At 43.8% G+C, this 23,169-nt stretch overlaps 1 protein-coding gene across 9 annotated transcripts in view; it reads left to right on the plus strand.

The window, feature by feature from the left end:
• Positions 1 to 23,169, plus strand: part of Acap2 (ArfGAP with coiled-coil, ankyrin repeat and PH domains 2) — a 120,196-nt gene that overhangs the window by 46,121 nt on the left and 50,906 nt on the right. For all 9 annotated transcript variants that reach the window (XR_009056799.1, XR_009056800.1, XM_057763770.1 and 6 more), the window contains exons 3-6: positions 4,724 to 4,843; positions 5,615 to 5,668; positions 17,017 to 17,075; positions 20,179 to 20,362. Coding sequence is in view for 7 of the 9 variants with exons in the window: in XM_057763770.1 (XP_057619753.1) it covers positions 4,724 to 4,843; positions 5,615 to 5,668; positions 17,017 to 17,075; positions 20,179 to 20,362 (417 nt within the window). In the remaining 2 variants the exon portion in view is untranslated. The remainder of the gene's footprint in view (positions 1 to 4,723; positions 4,844 to 5,614; positions 5,669 to 17,016; positions 17,076 to 20,178; positions 20,363 to 23,169) is intronic.

A 23,169-nucleotide genomic window follows, 5' to 3' on the forward strand; every position in this document is an offset into this window, starting at 1 on the left:
ACAGAGATCTGCCTGCCTCTGCTCCCTAAGTTCTGGGATTAAAGGCATGTACCACCATTGCCTGGATGACTTAGATTATTTTAAGAAAATGAAATTAATGTATGTTTTAAAAAGAAGAGAACTCTTAAGAACCAAACTATAATGTTGAAGTTGGCATTTTCTACAAGTATATAAATCCTAAAATAACTAGTACCTACAGAGTTCACTACTGGCAACAAAATATAATCCAAACAGTTGTTGATATTTCAGTTTATCCCTGTGAAAATGGTTAAAAGGACAATTGGGAGGCTGGAGAGATGGCTCAGAGGTTAAGAGCACTGACTGTTCTTCCAGAGGTCCTGAGTTCAATTTACAGCAACCACATGGTGGCTCACAACCATCTGTAATGAGATCTGGTGCCCTCTTCTGGCCTGTAGGAATACATGGAGGCTGAACCCTGTGTACATAATAAATATATAAATCTTTAAAAAAAAATTGGTACATCCACACCTGAAACAAAGTTTATAATTAATTTTTGACTACAAAAAGACAATCAACTATTTAAAACTGTATACAGCAGTGAAATATAAACACAACATGTAAACATTTGGTCCAACAGCCTTTAATTTGGTTAAAAGTCTGTTGCTTGTAGATGAGAGGTCCAGTGTGCTCCCTGCCCCCAGCAGTGCAGCCGTCTTTCCCCTGGATCGTCAAGACCAACACTGCTGTTCGTACACTACAGGGCTTTTGCTGGTCTAAGTAAATGTATTGCATCTTCTGTGTGAGTGATTGTATGGCATGGAGCATCCCCAAAGCTTGTGGTCTGTAAACTACAGGCGGGTCTGCCCACACAGTTTTGTTTCTTGTCCTATCTTGAACTTAAATACAAACCAATTTTGGCATCAGTAAGATTTTGACATAGAAAATCTTGGACTTTTACACCTGCGAAACCCTTGTATCTGAGACCGAGAGCCCTGCCTTCTCCCCTCTGGTCCACCCCACAAATGCTTGCTGGTGGGGAGTAGCATACTGTACAAGAGAAGACTCTGAGAACTCAGCCCTAACCCACCAGCATCCTAGTCCCTCCAACCCTACGGTACAAGACCCACAGCCTGTGTGTGAGCCGGGTTCAGGGCAGATCACAGTGATGAAGAACCATTCCAGCAAAGCAGCCCTCATTTGTTCTCAGAAACAATGAAAAACTGTGCTATAAAAAAGACATTTGCAGAACAAATATAAAACCAACAGCATCCTGCATCTCCAACTGTGTGCAGTGTTCTTGGTCGTCACCACCAGCTTCTATATGAAATACTCTTATCTGGTTATTAAAGTGACAGTAAGTCACAGACATTGAGAAGATTGGAAAATCATTTTGTTCAGTTCCCCTGTGCCATGCACTCACAGGCCTGGCAAACAGAGGAATTAAGTACAAATGGGACAGAGGTGGCTTGCTTTAAGTTGGACACAGGAGTTTTCACGTAAAAACAATCAGGCAGAAGGGAGGTGGGCTTACTGGGAGCACTAATCCTGGGCCCTGAAAGGTCCTGAAACTGGTGAGCACTTAGGAATGGAATTGCCCTGACAAGTTTTAAGAACACCCAGCCTGAGCACCGCCTTAGGTCCACCCAGCACAGCGCTCCCTAAGTTCCCACAAAAGCGGCCGCAGGTGTTCACTGACTGCAGTCGCTACAACCTCAGTGTCCTGCTGCTCCCTGGACAAGGGGTCCTGACCCATCACAACCACAGGTGATGGTCTCCAGCTGCTGCTTTGCTTCAGGGGCCATTGCTACTTCCTGCGACTTCTCAGCTCACTCTGGATGGTACCATTGGTGGCCGCTTCCTTTCACTGTGCATGTGTCTCTCATGCCTTTTGGTAAATGCCTCAGCACAACAGCCACACACAAAAGGCTTTTCCCTGTGTCTTCTGTCGTGGTCTTTGAGGTGAGACTCGTGTTTGAAGACTTTGTCACACAAAGTAGCATGCAAACAAACGGTCTCTCATTGCTGTGAACCTATTTGTTTTTTTTAGCCAGGGGCACAGACGAGTGACTTCCTGTACACCTCACAGCTATATGACTTCGTCCCTGTGCAGACTTCTTGGTGTTCTTTTAGGTGGGCCTGGGTGTGAAACCTTTTGTATATATTTTACAAGCAAATGACCTGTCCACCGTATGGAATTTTGCAGACTTCTTAGTCTGCTTTTGTTAGAAAAGAAAAAGTCTTACCTTGTGCCTGGCAGGCAACTTGCTCCCACTGGTGACCAAAAAGCATACTCACTCAAAAGATGTCTCTGGCGGCCATTGTCTGTCCTGGAGTCTGACCATCTTACACCCCGCTCACTTCATCATTAAATGTTAAGGTTGGAGAAATCTGGGACCCAGATCTTTGCATTCTGGGGTTTGTGTGGATTCTCCTCACTCCTGAGCATAGTTGTGGGTGACTTGCTGTCCTGACTAGGAGAGGGAGAGTTCCTTCTACTGTGTCTTCTTCTGACTGTGCATTATCATCCTGAGTATTTCTACCAGGGGCGATTTAGCTGGACCCCATACTGTGTAATCCAAGTTTCTTCCCCATCATCACCCTGAGCATCTCTAGCGGGGGCGATTTAGCCCCATGCTAATGTTTCTTTTGCCCCAGCCTCTGAAGGCTAGGGCTATAGCCACCATCATGCCTAGTGGAATTCCCCTTTTCTGAAGCTTTATGATGTGTTGTGCCCCATACCTAGGCTGTAACGAAGTTACAGTCTGTTTGGTAAAGCTACAGATTCCTGAAATGCTAGATACCATTTCTTGCCTCCAGAGCAGAAGGCAGGTCTCTTGCTGCCTCCTCAGTGTCTCTGCATGACTCCGCTGTGGCCCCGTGTGGCTGACTGCTGAAACTAATGCAGTGTTCTTCACGGATCGCAAGTCTCTCACTGCGTCCTCTGTGGCCCTGCGTGGCTCCGCTGTGGCCCTGCGTGGCTGACTGCTGAGACTATTGTAGTGCTCTTCACAGGTCACAGGTCTATTGTCACCTCTTCTGTGGTCCTGTGTGACTGACCACTAAGATTGGCACAGTGCTCTTCATAGATCACAGATCTCTCGCTGCCTCCTCTGTGGCCCTGCGTGGATCCACTGTGGCCCTGCGTGGCTGACCACTAAGACTGACACAGCACTCTCATACTGCTTGGTGGGAATGTTTTTATTTCTTCCTCCTAGTCTAGAAACAGCACGTTCTTTTGCAGTAATGAAAATCTCTTTTTCTGTGCAAACCCTCTGTCGCCTCTCTACTTTCCCTTGTCTGCCTTCTCTTTGTTTCTTATAAAGTGAAAACAGAAGCAAGTAGCAGCCAGGAACCTTGCTGACAGGGAAGCCCGACCTCTGCTGGGTAGCTACTGAGCACCTGTGGAGGCTCTGCTTGACCGAAGCCTCCTGTAGGTTAGTGCCATTGTTACGGTTATGCAGGGAGCCTCACAAGTTTGTTAAGGCTAAGGTCACCTAGATTCGCTTAAATGCCATTAGGATTTGAGTTTAAATAGACTGAGCTGAAAATCCAGTTTTAATCATGCTGTACTATTAGCCTTTCCTTTTAATTTAATTATTTTTGATATTCAATTTGTTGAGTAACATTACCTACATGGAACAAAATTCAAAGGCAGGAGAAGTGTGCCCAGTAAAAGCTGTTGACCATCTGACCCTCTGCTGGAGGAGTATACCCACCTAGTGCCTTTTGACCATCTGACCCTCTGCTGGAGGAGTATACCCACCTAGTGCCTTTCGAATTCTTGCAGAAATTTCCTAAGCATGCAAAAGAATATACATGTGTTTTATTGAAATATTAGTACTTGTAAAAATATTATTTTTTAAAAAATATGCTTTGGATGCTATTAATTTGTCACTTGTTGTAGGGTTGTCATTGTTTTTGGTGCCAGGGATTGGATTTGAGTCTGTTGCATGCTAGGCAACCTCTACAGTTCAGCCACACCCCTAGCACTGGCCTTCTCTTGGGTATTTTTATTATGCTGCATGTATATAGCACACCCATATGTGATGTGGATGAATCACAATGAAGATACAATGAGAGATGGAGGGAGAGAGGAAGGGAGCAGGGAAAGGCTGATGCAGGCTCAGTCCTGAGGTTGTAATCAATGCCTAACACAGGCATTGAAGAAACCCTTCTTTTTCTAGTAGTTTCCAGTGAGGCTGGTTAGTCATTTCGTAGGTCTGCTCTGATGGGGCGAGCCTGAGCCGCGTGGCTAACTTATAGTGCCGGTTTATGTACTTTTCTCTAGTAACCACAGCTGAAAAGTGTAGCTATATTTTCATCACAGTGCTGCCCATACACCTTCTCTTCCTTCTAGGGTGTACGTGTGTGTGTACGTGTGTTTGTGTGCGCGCGTGCGTGTGTGGCACGTGATGAACTGAACCCACGTGTAGGGGAGTGCTCTACCGCTGAGCTCCATTCCCTAGCTCCTCTTTTAGGAGGATTTAATAAATACTTATGGGCTTAAATTATGGATTTGAATGTGATGTGCTGGAGAGGGATGGGGCGTTGTCACACAGCCTTTGGGTCCTAACAGGTTGACTTTTTGCTGTCGCTCTTCCTGTGAATTTACCTTCTAAGGCAAAGGAGAATGTCGTTCACTACTCTACTTACTGATGGGATGTGATTTGGATCGAGTAGGCTAACTCATGTGTAACTGCTAACACGGTCGACTAAGGCCCATCTACATTCACTTCCCTTCCAACTTTGTCTTCTTTTCCAGCTTGTGAAGCTCTGTATCGCGATGATTGACACTGGCAAAGCCTTCTGTGTTGCAAATAAACAGTTCATGAATGGGATTCGAGACCTAGCACAGTATTCTAGCAATGACGCTGTCGTTGAGGTTGGTATCACTAAGATTACAGGTAAAGTGATGAGTGTGACAGAATGCCTTATGATATTATGATCATGTATTAATCTGCCTATTAATGGTTAGAGCGAACTTAGCCAGAGTAGAAGGCTGCCATTCCTCGGAGCCATGTTCCACAGTTGTGTTTCCTTAAGGTAGTAGTATGTTAAAGTTTGATTTCTTGTTGTGCATACTTAGCATCACTGCCCTACCCTCGCTTCACAGACTTGAGGTTTGCATGCAGACAGGTGAACTGAAGCAGGCAGGGGTCACGAGCAGAATCAGGTCACCAGTGGGTGAATATTAACCTACTCAGATCAGAACAGAACCCAACTGTGTGCCTGGAGCTGTATTGCTTCTGGCTGGCCTGTGGTCCCAAGTTAGCTTATATCCCTTGTTGTGCTCTGTAGTGCTACTGATGTTTCTTTCATGGTGAAAACTAGATTGGGAAGAAACAGGTATGTTGTGATAATTACGTGATCCATAGTTGCTTACAGAGGCACACTGTTGATGCTATCAAACCTTTAGGATCTCATGTTGTGGATGGGGCAGTACCAATTCCTTGATTTTTCTAGGCCTTAACATGTTATCACATGTAGACTTGTGGTGGTCTGCAGATCATGTGAGTTATTGAGGTTGTCCTGGGAAGTGTTATTGTTTACAGGCTAACCTGAGTTTTGTCAGATTAAATGCTAAGTAATATTTTTGTAACTTATTTTAGTAGCTTGCGAGTGACTTGATTTTCCTTTGGTTTCTTCCTTACAGACAAGTTTGACCAAGTTTTCTGACAGTCTTCAAGAAATGATAAATTTTCACACAGTAAGTATCAGTGAGTAGGTGATACCATGATTGTTTTAATTCTCTTTATTATTTTTTAAACATTTTTTATGGTTTATTAAATTTTATCTTATGTGCATTGGTGTGAAGGTGTCAGATCCCCTAGAACTGGATCTTCAGACAGTTGTGAGCTGCCGTGTGGGTGCTGGGAATTGAACCTGGGTCCTATGGAAGAGGAGTCAGTGCTCTTAACCGCTGAGCCATCTCTCCAGCCCCCTGTTGACACTCTTGAGTGGCAGTCTTTTATGAGATGACTTGATTGGTCTTATATTGGGGTGGAAATAAAAACCACCATAGGTGTGTGTGGCGGGGAAGAAGGGGGTGGGTCCGCTTTCCTCACTTCCAGTTCTAGCACAGTCAGTCTCTTCCCAGTGTGCTCAGTGAGCATGGCTTGTTGAGCCATGGTTATTACTGGAGCGTGGACAGTTTCCCAATGGATTCACCACTGCGGAAAATGATGTTCCCCCATAATAAACTCAATACCATAAAATAACACTCATTAAAGTTATTTTTCCACTTTGAGTTCTGTGCAATGTTTTTGGGAGTGGGGGGGACTGGGCTGGTCTTATTGTGGCTGAAGTTATATATCAGTGTTATTTGAGTTGTTAGCTGTTTCAAAAATGGGCAGATGCAACTCTCTGCCTCAAAAAAAGAGACGCATTTATTTTTATTTGTATTTCATGTGTATGAGTGTTTTGCCTACATGTATGAGCATGCCTAGTACCTGCAGAGGTCAGAAGAAGGCACCAGACCCCCTGGAACAACTGGCGCTAAAGATGGTTGTGAACCACTGTTTGTTTGGGTGTTGGGAATCAGACCTGAGTCCTCTGGAGATGCAAACAGTGCTCTTAACCACTTAGCCACTGAAAGCATCCTGATATCGTCTATAGTCTAATTTCATAATATAATTTCTGCAGTCCTAGGAGGTATTTTGGCTTTACTTTATACTTGGTAATCACATAAGTGGTCACTTGTTCTGGTGTGGAATCCAGTCTCACAGAAGATTACTGTTTCTTATGTTGCAGAAGCTTAGAGCATACATATCTATATATGTATCTATTTCCCTAAATATCTTTTCAGTATGCAATAGTCACTTGGAGTTGAAGTATTATATGAACCATTTGTTACCATTGATTTATTTAATAACTTTTTGAGATAAAAAGACTTAGGTTGAGGGAGATAATGTGAACTACTGTATTTGTCTTCTGGGTGTAATTAATGAGAAGTTGTTCAACGTGGTACAGATAGACCTGCTTAGCAGGTCTTATGAAATACATTATGAAATGAATTCTGAAATGCAGTAATGGATGCCATAAGGTCCAGAAGTTGGTAATAGTGTTTGTATGTATGTGTATACAGTTCTGTATTAAGATGTTTTAAATAATTTGTGTTGAAATGTAAAGAATTATTTAGTAAAGAAAAAAAAATTAGCTCACTTTGGTCAGTCTAGTATTATTAGGAGGTGGAATTTTCAAAGAAGAGTTTGAAACTGTAAGCCTATAGTCTTCCTAATATTTAATATGTACATTTAGTTTCATTTGCTTATGTGACTTCTTCAATAACTAAAAACAAGAAAGAATCAAAAAAATCAAAACTGCTCGGGCTAGCTGTCATCACAAGCCAGGTGAAAACAGCAAGAAGTAATAGCCGACGTAACAGTTAATTTACGGTACTAGAATTATCCAGGCCAGGGTAGTGACGCGGAGGAATGAGCTGTGTACTCTGTCAATGAGAAGTCACGGCCAGCACCGGTAGTGAGTTCAAGATGGAAACACGGAGGGATGAAGGGGCACAGCTTTGCAGGATGACTCCCTGTCTGAACTCTGTTAGCAGAGGAAGTCACAGCAGCAGGAAACCCAGAATGACCATCAATATCTGTGTGTGGCTGACAACCACTCCAGTGCTTGGCACCTTAGAAAAACACACACTCTTGTTTATTGGGCAGGAGGTGAAGCCACCAGCTAGCTTCTGCTCCTGCTTCTGGCTGGGTGGCTTGTCTGTGGCCAAAGGAGTCCACGTGTCTGCTGTGAAGCCTGGCTGGTGTTGCCTGGGTGTCTAGCACCTGTCATTTCTTAAGACCAAGGTCTGGAAGTCACACCGCTTCCTCTTCCGCTGCAGTCACAGCCAGGTCAAATTCAAGATAAGAGAATAAAGTGTAACTCTTGGCTGTACAGTGATGTGCTTCTGTGGGCATGGGAGAATTGTTGGTAACCTCTGGGCATGGGAGAATTGTTGGTAACCTCTGTCTGTCACAGTTTTAAACATCTAATGTGTGACATTTGTATGTTTGTAGTAAATTGGTCTTCATTTATTTATGACATCTATATCAGAATTCTTTGTTTGTTTGCTTTGTTTTTTTGTTTTTCAAGACGGTATGTCTGTGAAGCCCTGGCTGTCCTGAAACTCACTCTGTAGACCAGGCTGGCATTTCTCTGTATAATAGCCCTGTCTGTCCTGGAGCTTGCTCTGAAGACCAGGCTGGCCTTGAACTCGCAGAGATCTGCCTGCCTCCGTCTCCCGAGTGCTGGGATTAAAGGTGCGCGCCACCACCACCACCACCGGTTGGAGCTAGCTAGCATGAGAGATCATGTCCACTTCCCCCTCTCAGTGCGGAGGGGGTCCATCTGGCTTGGTCCTGTGCCGGCCTTGTGCATCCTGCACAGTCTCTGTGAGTTTATATGTACATCAGAGATCCTGATTCTTAAGTAGTGGTCCCTGGCCCAGCAGCATCAGTGTCACCAGCATCACCTGTAAACTTGTTGGACCTACAGAGCCTCAGCTCCAACTCTAGATCTGTGTCATCAGAGAAGCTAGCAGCCAGTTAGAAAGCCACTCTTAGAGCCACTATGGCTCACAGGCCAAATCTAGTCCCTTGCTTTTATTTTTTTACTTATTTTCAGGTCAAGTTTTATTCAAATAAAGCTTTACTCATTTTTTTGAGTTTTATATTTATGACAAGGTTGAATAATTGTGATACTCAGAGCGTATCTCAAGGGATTAAAACAGTTGTGTCTGGCCCTTTCCAGAGGAAGTGTGCTGACTTTGTTCATGTGAACCTCTTAATCTTTGTCTAATTCTGGGGCTGTGAAACCCATCAACTTTCTGTATTTGTGAACATCATTTAGTAATTTAGCTGCCTTTGGTAAATTCTCAGTGAAGTTAGGTGTGAGCCAGGTTGCAAACCAGCCTAATTAAGGTTAGAGTCTTTGGTGGTAAGGACTAGAAATCCAGAAATATGTGGCTGGTTTGTCTGTCTGTCTGTCTGTCTTTCTGTCTTTCCTGTTTTTCTGTAAAGCACCCTGGTCACCCTGAATCTTCAGTTCAGTGTGACTATAGAAGAGCTGCCTGGAGACCTTAGTAAATGTGGATCTTGATCCTTTCTCCTCTCCACCTTTCCCCTTCATATCCTTACTCTTCTCCTCCTCCCTTCTCCCCTTTCTTCCCTTTCCTATTTCCTTTTCCCTCTTTTCCTTTCTCCTCCTTTAGTTTCCCTTTTCTTTCCCTTCCTTCCTGCCAGGGTCTCCGATAGTCTAGGCTAGCCCAACGCTCACTATGTACCTAGGCTGCCTTCCGTTTGTGATCTTCCTGCTTCTGCCTCCTGTTTGCTGCTGGCGCCTTGGCCTGCTCCTGCATGGTGGGCAGCGATTCTGCATTTCTAAGAACGAGTTGGTGTTGCTCTCTCAGCCAGGTCAGGCTATCCTAGAACTCACAGCCCTTCTGTCTCAGCCTCTCAAATGCCTAGCCTTCAAATGTTGGCCTTTTGATTTTAAGACCTAACCCAGTAGAGAATCATTGCCTGAAGACAGAGGAAAGGTCTATAGATTAGCATGGGCAGAAGATGTAGTAAAAGTGGAACAAATTCAAACGTTTGTTACCTGTTGGAAGTTGTAATAATGAATCTTCATCGTCAATCGAGTGGAATTTGAACCACCTAGGAGATACTGTGCTGGACAGTCTGTAAAGACATTTCAGATTTAACCGAGAAAGGAAGACACTTTCCATTGTAGCTGCCCCGTCCCATGGGTTGAGGTCCCAGATTGAGTAGAGACAAAGGCAGACTGAGGACCAGCATTTGTCTTCTCTGCTTTCTGACCACAGAAGTGCCCCACACCCCGGCCACCAGTCAGAGCTGCTCTCATTGCTGTGTCCTGCCTCTCACAGTGAGCAGAATGTAAACCCTTTCTTCCCCAAGTCACCTTAGTCACAGCGATGAGAAGTCACTAAGACAGAGTGCAAAAAGTGGGACTGTTGCTGTGATAAGCCTGACCATGTGATTGGTAGGATTTAGAACTGGTTTGCAAGAGGAATGGGGGAGAAGCCTTCCAAGCAGAAGTTAATGGACCATTCAGAATACTGATGGAGATGTGGACGTTAAAGACTGTCATAGATTTCAGAGAGTGTCAAGGACTCTTGGGAATTGAGCTAGAAACCATTCATGTTATGTTCTGGAAAGCAATCTGACTCTACTCTGCCCATGTCCTGAGAACTAGAGCGACCGAGTTAAAAAGCAGTGAACCAATGGGATTGGAGGAGGACATTTCAAGATGTCACAGCATCCAGTTTGTGTAGTGGTTACTACTCATTCCTCTGGTCCAAGTTCCAGTGAGAGAGAGCACAGGAAGGATGGAAAGCTATGAAAGGCGTGGTTTGGTGAGGAGTGTAGCAGATGCAAAGTCCTGGATAAGCAGGGTGTGGAGAAAGCCCTGTGATCATTACAGAGATAAGCTGTGTTAAGGAGCGCCCTGACATTTTGTACTGGGACAGTAGGTAAAGAACCTCAAGGGCAAGATCCGACCATTAAAGGCTGCATACAGCATGTGCAAGGAGAAAGACAACCAAGAGAACCCGTGCATGGCTTCCCTGCTTGAAAACAACCTTCTAGGGAAGTGTTTGTTTCCCTAGGTTCAGCCACAAGGTGCCCAGAGGTCCAGCTGTTGTAGAAGGGGGCCAGACTGCATCTCGAGCTGTTAGCAGAGTAGGCCAGCCTCGTCCACATGGTGCTGATTTTTCTGGCATGCAAAATGCAAGAACATAGGGTCATGGAGTCTTCCAAGATTCTGGAAAACTGCAGAAGCAAGGTTGGATTCCAGGCGGAGACCATTTGTGAATGAAGTCTAAGTTGCAGTGGAGACCCAGGATGTTGGGGATGCCAGGATCCTGGTACAGCAGTAGACAAAAGCTGCAGGGACCAAGTGGAACCGACCTGAGAGAGGACTGGAGAAGCAGGGCTGCCCAAGGCCTTTAGAGCCCCAAAGATGCCAAGAGCCCTAAATGCTGTATATGTAACTGCAGGATTTTATGCTTCCCCAACTGGATTTTGGTCTGATCCTTGCTAGGACCCTATTCCTCTGTTTTAGAGTGAGCCTACTTTGTCTCATTACATTTTGGAAGTAGTTAACTTTTTATTAATTTTATAATGCCTCAAAATTAAGACATGCGTTGAGTCTTACAAGAGAAATTAGGCTTTTGAGTCATGTTGGAACTGGTAAGTCTGAGGGGACTTTGGAAATAAGATGAACGCATTTTGATTATGAGATGGCCGTGAGTCTCAGGAAGCCGGGGTGGAATGTTTTGGTTAAAAGTGATGTGTTTGGATGTCAAGTCTCCTCATGATCAGTGTGACTTGATCTAGAGTCACGTTGGAGGCTTTCCTCTGGGCATATCTGTAAGGGTGGTTTAACGAGGGATTGAAGATCCACCTTGAGTGTGAGTGGCACCAACCAACCCATGGACCGGGGTCCAGGAATGGGTCAAAGGGCAGAGGAGAAACTGAGCTGAGCACTGCAATTCATCTTTTTCTGCTTCCTGCGTGGAGATGCCGTGTAACACACCGTCTCATGCGCCTGCTGTCACGGCTGTATCTTCTCTCCCTGCCATGCCTTCCCTGCTGTGATGGAGTCGAAATAAACTTTTTTTTTTTTTAAAGTTGGTTTTGTCGGTGATTTTTGTCACAACAGTAACAGTAACGAGGAATGTAACCACTGAAGGTTACACGACAGAGCCTTCTTGATTTGTTTCAGCTCTTGCTATTACAGGCCTAGTGAGATTGCACAAAAGATTCAGTAACCCCACAGGGTCAAAAGCCTGCCCCTTAGGAGAGGATTTGGAAGGGGCAATAATGATTTTGTGTCCTGGAGTCATCAGGTAGGAGACGTGTGGTCCCTGGATGATAGGAGTCATAAAGACTTGAGAACATGCGCTCCCAGAGTCAGTGCTTCCTATATAAAGCGGCAGGAACGGGAAGCAGGGTTTATGCTACCTGTAGATTTGTTACCACATTTCCCCCCCTGCTGACTTCGTGAAGTGATTTCTCTGCCATCTGTGATGTGCTTCTGGGCTTTCATCTTTTCTTGAGCACAGCACGGAGTATGTTGTCCTAACGGGACCCAGGCACAAATGGGAAATAGCTTGCGTGTGAGCACTGATTGCCAAGTCCTGTGTTACTTTCTGTAGTTTAACGAGATAACGTGACATTTTGTCGCTCGCGGTTGCTCACAAGAGTGTCACATTTCTAGAAATGGAAGTGAACCTTAGCTTTCTCTTGGTGACCGTCATAGCTGTTTACCTTTAGCATCTGAAAAGGTGTAGGTTGGTGACCAGGAGCTGAGCTAAGACTCCAGCTGACTAATTGAGGCAGCTCTGCATACAGCTCAGCACTGGGGAAGCGTGTCAGGAGGTAGCTTATGTCTCAACATTGGCAAATAGGAACCGCTTTTATTCAGTTGCTCCTGCATTAGTAGCCTTGACTTCCCCAGAGTGGATGAGACATAAACGAATAGGCCAGCCTTGTGCAATGGCAATGCCTGCAACACCAGCACCAGGGAGCCTGGGGCAGGAAGGCTGTGTGCTTGACGGAGCCTGAGCAATAAGCATAACGACTTCCCAAGCAGCCTGGTCTACATAGTGAAGTCTGGTTTCCAAAAGACACAAGCAAGTGGGATTAATGGGTTTCTTAAAATACTTTTCTTGCTATTCAAATGCATATAGATTTTTATTTTGGGAATGCAGTATTTTGGAGGATATGGATGAAATATTACAATTTTGGAATACATTTTTTCCTTTGGAATGCTTTTACACCTTTGCTGTGGAATAGGGTACATACTGCATAACTATAAATGTTGGTAAACTCTGACATATTTTGTGCCCCCAGAGTTCCCTTTTGCTTCTCTGTAATTCCTTCTCTCTTCCTTAATCCTCCTCATTCCTAGTCAGTTGTCTGTAGTCTTTCATAATTAATTAATTTGTTTTGAGGCGTTCTCATAACTTTCACTCTTAATTATTTTTGGACTCAGTCATAGTATGTGTATAGTAGTTGATTTCTTCTTATTGCTCAGTAACATTGAATCACATGAGTATATCACCTGCGTATATGCATTCATCCGTTCATGCCTGTGTTATCTATCTACTGCCATATTACAGTTAACCCCAAACTTAGAGGCTTACGATACAAACCTCTAGTACATCCTCGTTTTCTGAGCTAGGAGTTTGGGAGAGCGCCACTTGGTGGCTCTGGCTCAGTCTGACAAGATGCTGCCTCAGTGTTGAGGCTGGGACCTTCATCATTTGAAGTCCTCACATGGACCAGCGGGAGACAGTGCACTCCTTAGCCCGAGGCCCACGTTCTTACCAAGGACCGTCTTTGCAGGGCTGCGTGAGTGTTCTTATGGTATGGAGTCTGTTACTGTCCAAACGTGACCCAAGAGCAGGGGAGGGAACGTCAGCATCTCTCATGGTCTAGTCCTAGAAGTCATATTGTGTTTCTGTCAGTACTGTTTGGAAGAAGCAAGTGACGGCTCCCACTTGAGGAGAGAAGAATTAGGGTCTGCTTTTTGATCACCATAGAATTTGTGGATGGATGTTCCAGATGAAATGGTGTGCCCCTTTAGTCATAGCTGCTTGGGTGACCCAGAGGGGTAGAGTGTCACAATCAATTGGAAGCCATCCTGGAAAGGAAAAAAATGTGCCCCATGTGGTGGCACACACCTCCATTCCCAGCCCTTGGGAGGCAGAGACTGGCAGTTTCTGAGTTGGAGGCCAGCCTGGAATATATGGTGAGTTCCAAGACAGCCTGAGCTACATAGCGAGACCCTAAAAACAAACAAACAAATATAAAAATAAAATTGTGGACTTATTTTAAGTGTACCACAATGGGCATTGTGTCACTTCTCAGTTTTGATCATTACAGATACAACTGCTTGTTACATATCTACCTACCTAAATACATACATATGTATAGATCTGTAAATACACATTTATTGTGTGTATGTAAATGTCTAGGGGTAGTTGGATGAAGAAAAGGAAAAGGAAAAGGAGCGTGACTGCTCCTAGGTGTGGCGGATGAGGAGGTGGATACGTCGGAGAGCATAGCCAGAGGCAGGGGCATCTGGGAGAGGCCAGAGAGCACCTGACCCTGAGCATTCGAGGGGGTGGGGGAGAGGACAACTAGGTGCAGGCAGCCAGGAGGCCCAAAAGAGTAGATGAAAAGGGCCAGGTAACCAAAGTGGTAGATTATATAGGGAAGGGTAGGGCAGGAGGCAGGATGCCAGCCAGGAATGCCCTGTAACAGGTCCCGACTGAGGGATGCAGGGAGAACCTGACTGCCAGCATCCGCTTTGGTGTGATAATAGGCACCTCAGCCATTCGTCCCAGGTTTGGAACTTAACAGTAGTGTGGCTCATTTCGAGGATGGCATTATGTGAAATTTTACCGCTTGCATAGTGAATTGTGTACTAAAAGAAAAAAGTACAGAAAATTAATTTCTTATATGAATGTTCATTTTAAATGTTAAAATTTCCTTTACATATTACATTCTTTAAGAAAGTTTTAGTATTAAAGAAAGCAAAACCTTCCAAATGTGGAGACAGTTTTCCCCAGTCGGTGGCACCTGTCTCCCTCAGCAGCGTGTGAGCTGCAGTTGGGTCACACAAGTGTGTTTATTCCGTAGAAGTTGCTGGGGGTCACTGCTTGACCTTTTGGCTCAGATCAGGTATCGATGCGATGGTTTTAAGTTGCTTTCCCTGAATTTCTTTTATGCTGAAATGTCATCTTTTGTACTTTAAAGAAACCTCACTGCGTGGTAAGAGTGTGCGCTGTGCCCATGTGCTTGTCACATGCTCTGGTCTCTTGTGGCACGTGGCTTTGGAGGCTTTGGCAGTACTGTGTGTGTGTGTGTGTGTGCGTGTGTGTGTGTGTGTGTGTGTGTGGTGACACTGCAGTCAGGACAACTCAGCAACTCTCACCCCCCTTCCCGTGCACCCTCGTGTTGCTCTTCCTCACGTCCAGTTATCACACATTCTCCTCCCTTCTCTACTGGGGATCGCTGATTGTTTTCTACTCCTATAGCTTTGCTGTTCCCTAAATGCCGAATAAATCACAGCTTGTGAGGTAGGTGTTGTGACTGGGATTTATTTACCCAGCCAAGTGTGCCGAGATTCATATGTTTGTGTGCCTTACAAGTCGTTCCCTTGTATCCCTGTCTTAATGTCTTTCCATTTCACGGTGAAGGGCATGTAAGTTGTCTCTGTTTTCGGCAGTTGTGGATACAGCTGTCGTGGAAATTTACCTCCAGCTGTTTCTGTGAGCCTACTTTTTTCTCTTGGATTTAAGAAGGAGTGGGATTGCGAGGCGCCGTCCAAGCCCAGCTTGGCCTTACATAATATGGGGTTTTAAATCACAAGTTTTATTTCTTAATTCTGCTGGTTGTTGGCTCCTCTTTTGTGAGCTTTGGTAGGTTTTGTGTTTCAGAAAAAAGAAGCGCCCCTTTTCTATTGAGTTTCTTGGCTTATAATTGGGTCCCAACCACATACATTATCTTTTTAATATCTACTGTGCAGAGGTCATACCCTGCCTCCTAAATAGCCAAAACTTGGCCTTTCATTTCCCTTCCCTTTGCTTTGGCTAGATAGATGTGTTTATATATGTATTCACCCTTCAGACCAGAGTAGAAAAAGAGATTTATTGAGCCTACCGCGAGAACATAGTGTACATGGCGTCACAATGGAAGCCGCCTCTGTGGAAGAGACAGTGGGCCGTTTAAAGCCGTCTTCAGAGTGGCCACCGTACAGCGTCCTTCCTGCGGCCCCTTTCCCTTAGAGGAGGGCAGCCCTGGCTGGCTGGCGTTTGATTCCCAGCAGAGCCTGGGTTTGCAGGGCAGCAGCTACTAGCCAGGTAATTTTAATTGACTGTATCCGGTCCCTCTGGTAGCCACCTGCAGTGACGCATGCTTTCTCTTTAGGGACGTGTTCTTGAGCAGCCTTGTGAAAATGCCCCAGTGGGGGCCGTTCCCTCTCTGTTTTCCTGTCATGGCCTTCCGTTTACTAGTTTTATAATCTCAGCCGTGGATTGGTTTTATTGCTTTTTCTTTATCATTTTCTATTTAACTCCATTTTGCTTTCTGTTGTTTCTTTTGCTTACATTGGGCTTTACTAGGATACAGGTGAAAAAGTAATTTTCGTGAAAGCAAACTGGGCAGATGTGGTAGAATTGTAGGGTAGAATGACTCACGAGATTTTTTTGCTTTTGCTGTTTTGTCTATTGCGTTTTTTGTTTTGTTTTGTTTTCTGCCTGTTCATCTTACTCTGTTTCAAGCTCCAAATTTGAAGTCGTTCAGAAAATTATGAAAGTACTTGGGATTTCTGTAGTGAGACCCGTCAGTGCTGGTTACAGCGTCCTGATGCCTGGGCAAGAGGCTGCTCTGAGGGCTGAGATTTTGTTCTTTCTACCACAACTGCCCTTTGACCCCCAGACTGTGCAGTGCTCACTGGGATTCAGCTCATCCGTCGTCTATGTTCCCAGGTCTTCCCCAGTGGAAACGCTTGCTGGGGTGTCACACAGGGCCGAGTCTGTTTCCATCTGGGTGAAGGGGAAATTTGTGTTGCTATTGGGTTGTCTTCCAAATTGGAAGTAGAATTAAGGATTTTTTTTTTTTCTAAATTTCTTTTCTGTAGTGAAGAGAAGCAAGTTATTTTTGAGACTGGGAGAATTTGGCTTAAAATTGGCTTCAATTTCTTTCATCTTTGTCTTTCGTAATTGTCCATAAGAAATAAAATGTGGTACTGGAGAGATGGCTCAGTGGTTAAGAGCACTGACTGCTCTTCCAGAGGTCCTGAGTTCAGTTCCCAGCACCCGCATGGGGGCTCACAACCACCCAGTTGTGAGATCTGGTGCCATCTTCTGGCCTTCAGGCATGCATACAGGCAGAACACTGTATACATAATATAAATAAGTAAATCTTTACAAAGAAAAAGAAATAAGGTGTTATTAGAATTGGTGGGTGCTGTGGTATTTATGTTTTCTCTTTCTAACATTTAATGCTATATTTTATCTTCTAGATCCTGTTTGATCAAACTCAGAGATCAATTAAGGCACAGCTTCAGAACTTCGTTAAAGAGTAAGTCAGCTTCGGACTAGAGGGCAGAAAACAATCAGCCAGTGGTTGCTGGGGCCGGGGAATGTGGTGGCCTGGGGCTATGGCTGAAGATACCAAAAGAGAAAGAAATTATAGGTCTCAGATTTCTGAAAATATTTGCTTGTTTGCTTTGTGAAATGTGATTAATTTCTTTTGAGTTTGTGAGGGAATCAGATTCACCTTGAACATATGTTTGAGTAACATTTCGTTCTGGTTAGAATCCAGAAAGTTTTCTAAATGTATGTAAAAACTGTAATTTAAAGGCCCCAAGGGTGGTTGAAATACTTACTGTATTCACAGCTAGGTTGTCTTGTCTCGATGTGGTATTTTCTTTGAAGAGAAGATAATAGATGAGAAAGAGCCACAGAAGTGACATGTTATATGTGACCCTTTGGAGGAGATTCACCATGTTTACATATGAAGTAAAATCAAAGTAAAAGTAAAAAAAAAAAAATCCAGATTTGACAAGTTAAGGAAAAATTTTTTTCACATTCTTAATTTAGTTTTTCTCCTATGATTTCTAGCAGAGAGTTTATAAATGCCAGTTAATTCTAGTACAGTATTAACTCTGAACACGGCGGACAATGAGGGCTGATGAGAAGCTAAGGACAATGGCACTGGGTTTTGATCCTACTTCATGTTCTGGCTTTGTGGGAGCCTAGCCAGTTTGGATGCTCACCTTCCTAGACCTAGATGGAGAGGGGAGGACCTTGGACATTCCACAGGGCAGGGAACCCTGACTGCTCTTGGGACTGGAGAGGGAGGGGAGAGGAGTAGGGGGAGGGGGAGAGGAGTGGGAGGAGGGGGAGGGAAATGGGAGGCTGGGAGGAGGCGGAAATTTTTTTTCAATTAAAAAAAAAAAAGATAAGTAAGGAGCTGGGCGGTGGTGGTGCACACCTTTAATCCCAGCACTTGGGAGGCAAAGGCAGGCAGATCTCTGAGTTCGAGGCCAGTCTGATTTACAGAGTGAGTTCCAGGACAACCAGAACTACAGAGAAACCCTGTATTTAAAATAAACAAACAAACAAACAAAAAACAACAACAAAGAAACCACGAGGAACATAATATAGGAATAGTGTCAAATATTATCTACGGCTGTTTTGAGTAGTTTTGGGCTTGGGTTTTTCACACAGTGCTTAGGGCTTAGGCCCAGTAGATTAGAATTAGCCTCCAAAGATGTCTCATAGTTCTGGGTTCTATTTTCTTTTCTCTTTCTTCTCTCTCTCTCTTTCTCATTCCCTCCCTCCCTCCCTCCCTCCCTCCCTCCCTCCCTCCCTCCCTCCCTCTCTTTCTTTCTTTCTTTTGAGATTTATTTGTCTAATGTACATTGGTGTTTTTCTTGTATGTCTGGGTGAGGGTGTTGTATCCCCTGGAACTGGAGTTACAGACAGGTGTGAGCTACCATGTGGGTGCTGGGAATTGAACCCAGGTCCTCTGGAAGAGCAGCCAGTGCTCTAAATGACTGAGCTATCTCCCCAGCCCCTCACAGCCTTTTTTCAAATTACTTCAGAATGCTTTAATACTCAGAAAGTCTTAGTTACACACAGAAACTTGTGGAATGTTTTAAACCCATTATGTAGTCTTTCTTAGACGTATTTATGATAATTAAAAACCATTCGTCTTCAGCTTAGTTTGTCAGTGGTGCTCTAGCAGTGGCTGCAGAGAGGTCTTGTGATTACCTGAGGTCACTAAGGGTCAGGGGCTTCACCTTTCCAGACTGTTACATGGTCCAGCTCTTTATAAATTTGTGTACATGTGTGTAAAGACTTTTTAATTTTATTCTTTATGTTCTTTTTTTATTAACCAAATAATTCCCTCTTAACAAGAAATTGTTTCTTCTGTTTCCATCTTTTGGTATTTTGAAACAGAACCTTGCTCTGTAGCCCAGGCTGGCCTGGCACCAACAGCCTCTTTCCATAGCCCCCAAAGTTGTGGTTGCAGGTGTGTTGTGTGATGTTTTACTCTTTTGGTGTTTTGGGGAGCCCAGCTTCTAAATAAATCACACACAGAGGCTTATTCTTAGTTGTAGAATGCCCAGCCTTAGCTTGGCTTGTTTCTTGCCAGCTTTTTTTAAATTATCCCGTCTACCTTTTGCTTCTGGGCTTTTACCTTTCTCTATTTCTGTTATCTTACTTTTACTTCTGCTCCGTGACTGGCTCGATGGCTGGCCTCTTATGTCTTCCTCTCTTTGATCTCTTGCTGCTCCTCCTTTTCCTTGTTTCTCCTTCTGTTTATACTCCGTGCCTGCTAGCCCCGCCTATCCTTTCTCCTGCCTCACTATTGGCCGTTCAGCTCTATTAGACCAGCAGGTGTTTTAGACAGTCAAAGAATCACAGCTTCACAGAGTTAAACAAATGCATCATAAACAAAAGTAACAAACCTTAAAATAATAACAGTGCATTGCCCTTGAGGTGGGCTTATGAGTATTGTTTCTTAAAATCAATAGTAGGTCTTAAATACTTCCCAGGTTCTTAGGATTTATCTGGAAGGTAAATAAAATTTAAGCTTTGGGAAAGGCCATTCATATCTGTATTCCCATACACATTCTCAATAGTAAGACCTACACTACTGTTTAGAAAACAGTATCATGGTTAAAGCAAGTATATGCTTTGAAATTATCTTTAGAAAAATTACCTTTCTGTTCTGTTGCATTAATTTTTATCATTATTTCCATTTGAATCATATAGATGAAACATTAGCTCACTTTATGAAGATCTATATACACAGAATGATGATACTCATAGTCCAAATCTGAAACAGTTCTAAAATAGTCCAAATCTGAAACAGTTTGAGCTCTCAGCTCTGAGCATTGGATTAAGCTACAGACCGGAAGTCTGTATACATGTCCCGGTGTCACGGGAATCCCAGACCTGAACTTCCTTGGTTCAGGCATCTCGGGATGGTGGCGCCCAGCTGGGGAAGGATGTGAACTTCAGGTGGATTAGCCGTGACTGCCTGTGTCTGATGACACACGTGACTGCCTGTGCTTGATGACACACGTGAGTGAAAGGACAATAGTGTGGAATTCTGAGGTTGTCTTGCCAGAATTTTGAAGAAAGTTTTTTTCTTTCTTTTTTTTTTTTAGAGATCTTAGAAAATTCAAAGATGCCAAGAAACAATTCGAAAAAGTCAGCGAAGAAAAGGAAAATGCACTAGTGAAAAATGCCCAAGTTCAGAGAAACAAGCAGCACGAAGTGGAAGAGGCCACAAACATCCTCACCGCCACGAGGAAGTGCTTCCGGCACATAGCCCTCGACTATGTCCTTCAGGTACGGTCTTGCCCACCTCCTGTCTCCCAGCAATGGTTACCTAGCAGGCTCCTTTGAGTGATTGTCCTAGGAAGAATACAGAATGCTTTTTCTTGGAATTTAAAATTAAAACGCCATTTTACATTTTTGTAATTTAATGCTTTTTTGAGGTATCTTAGACTGGCCTCAATCTCACTGTGTAGCCCAGGCTGGCCCCATACTCAATGTGTAACCCATCCTGGCCTCAACTTGATACTTTTCTGCCTCAGTCTTTGGAGTACTAAGCTATAGATCTACATTGTTACCTCCAATGGAAAATATGACTTCCACCTGTTTATGTATGTCTTTGTGTGCACACAGGTATGTGAATATAGATGCCTTTGGTGCTGATTCCTTTCTCCTTTTTCCTTAACTATAATATCTTATACACATTTTATTCTGCAGCATTTCTATTTCAGCTTACTTGATATTTGACTATCAGGCTTAAATAGTGTTAGCTTTTACTACCAACATTGAAAATATGTGTTTTTCAATTTTTCAAAACTTTTATTAGTGCTTCTTAACATAAACCCCAAACAGCAACTTCTCAGGGAATGCACCATGAGAACTGCTTTTCTGGGTGAAGGGCCTGCTCCCCCTTTTCTCCGAGCAGCATACGTGTGATCGGTATGTACTTAGTGGCACCAGCTTCAGTAGCTGCCGAAGGTGTCTGGAATTCATTGGCTGCTTTTGAAGATGAAACCCCAGACCCATGGAGGATTTGACTCCCTGTGGAGGTGGAAGACAGTAGCAGGGCTATATGGTTCCACCCGGCACACGGGGAGAGACAGGAGATGTGTATTTCTCTATCTGTGGGTATGCATGTTTGTGAGCGTACGTCTTTGCTTATGCATGTGTGTGCACTTCAGATGTCACCCTCCAGAATATTGTCCATCTTCGTTCAGACAGATCTCTCACTGGCCTGCAGCTCACCAATTAGACTATCCTGGCCGTCTGGTGAGCGCCTGGGATCCTTTTCATCTGTTCATCTTTGGGATTACAAATACTTGTTACCATGCCTGGCTTTTTTGTTATTGTTGTTGTTGTTTGTTTGTTTTTTGAGACAGGGTTTCTCTGTGTACTCCTGGCTGTCCTGGAACTTGCTCTGTAGCTCAGGCTGGCCTTTAACTCTCAGAGACCCCTCTGCCTCTGTCTCCCTAGTGTTGGGATTAAAGGCATGCGCCACCACTGCTTGGCATTTTTTTTTAAACATTTATTTTTATTTATTATGTATACAATATTCTATCTGTGTGTACACCTGCAGGCCAGAAGAGGGCACAAGACCCCATTACAGATGGTTGTCAGCCACCATGTGGTTGCTGGGAATTGAACTCAGGACCTTTGGAAGAGCAAGCAGCGCTCTTAACCACTGAGCCATCTCTCCAGCCCCATTGCTTGGCATTTTTATGTGGAGTCTAGGGATTGAGTGCTGATGGTTGTGTTCAAGAGCATCACTTTACTAACTGAACATCTCTCTGGTTGCTATATTTTTTCTATTTCTAGATTATTGTAGTTTTGTGTGTATATATGTGTATGTATGTGTGCACACACAAACTTGGATGTCATGGAAATGTCTATATAAAATTACACACAAATATATAATTATATATGTGTGTATATGAATATATACCTTGTATATGTTTGTGTGTATATATTTTTTTTCTTGTTCACAGGTCTCTCAATGGCCTGGAGCTAGGCTAGATTGAGTCCCAGGATTCTGCCTTTTCCCTTCCCCAGAGTGGGGATTTTAAGCATGTGCTGATGCACCCAGCTTTTTTCCATGGTTCTGGGGACTGAACTCAGGTCCTCAGGCTCGTGTGGCCAGCATTTATAGACTGGGTAGTCCTGTAGTCCTAGAGTATTCCCGGCCTTCTGTCCCAGTGGTTGGAAAATAGTTAGTGTATTATTTTTGTTTTTTAAAGAGTGAATGATATGTTATGAATTTTGTGTATGATGGGCTGTCTAAATTTTTGTTGCTGTGATGAGACCCTATGATCATAGCAACTTTTTTTAAAAACGATTTATTTATCATGTGTACAGTGTTCTGCCTGCACGTATGCCTGCACGCCAGAAGAGGGCACCAGATCTCATTACAGATGGTTGTGAGCCACCATGTGGTTGCTGAGAGTTGAACTCGGGACCTCTGGAAGAGCTGGGTCTTAACCTCCGAGCCATCTCTCCAATCTGAGCATGGCAACTCTTGTAAAGGAAAACATTTAATTGTGGTGGCTCCTTTACAGTTAAGAGATTTCGTCCGTTATCATCATGGTGGGAAGGAAGTTTAGCATGCAGGCAGACATGGTGCTGGAGAAGGAGATGAGAGTTCTTACGTCTTGATTCGAGATGTAAGGCACCAGGAAGCAATGTGTCTCACTGGGTGTGGCTTGAGCATGTATGAGACCTCAAAGCCCACCTCCCCAGTGACACACCTCCTCCAACAAGGCCACACCTCCTCATAACATCACTCCCTTTGGGAGCAGTTTTCCTTTAAACTTCCACTTGGGCTTTAGCTAAAATATCCATTCTTTTCAAACTGAGACATAATAATTGGGCATTTTCTTTGAGTTCATGCGAGAGTACTAAGTTAGCCTCCATGCTCACTCGCTTCTAACTATAATATTTCTCATGAGAATTCTTGGATCATTTTCTTTTGTGACCAAAGTAGCTGTTTTAGAGAATAATAGTAATGGATACCCCAAAGTGTAAAGTACTTTAGATGCTTTAAGATTTGAATTGTTTTTTTCCTTGAGTTTGAATTTTTTTTCCAAATAAAGAGGACAAAACAGAAG

The sequence above is a fragment of the Chionomys nivalis genome, chromosome 3 (genome assembly GCF_950005125.1).
Source record: "Chionomys nivalis chromosome 3, mChiNiv1.1, whole genome shotgun sequence".
Lineage (NCBI taxonomy): Eukaryota > Metazoa > Chordata > Mammalia > Rodentia > Cricetidae > Chionomys > Chionomys nivalis.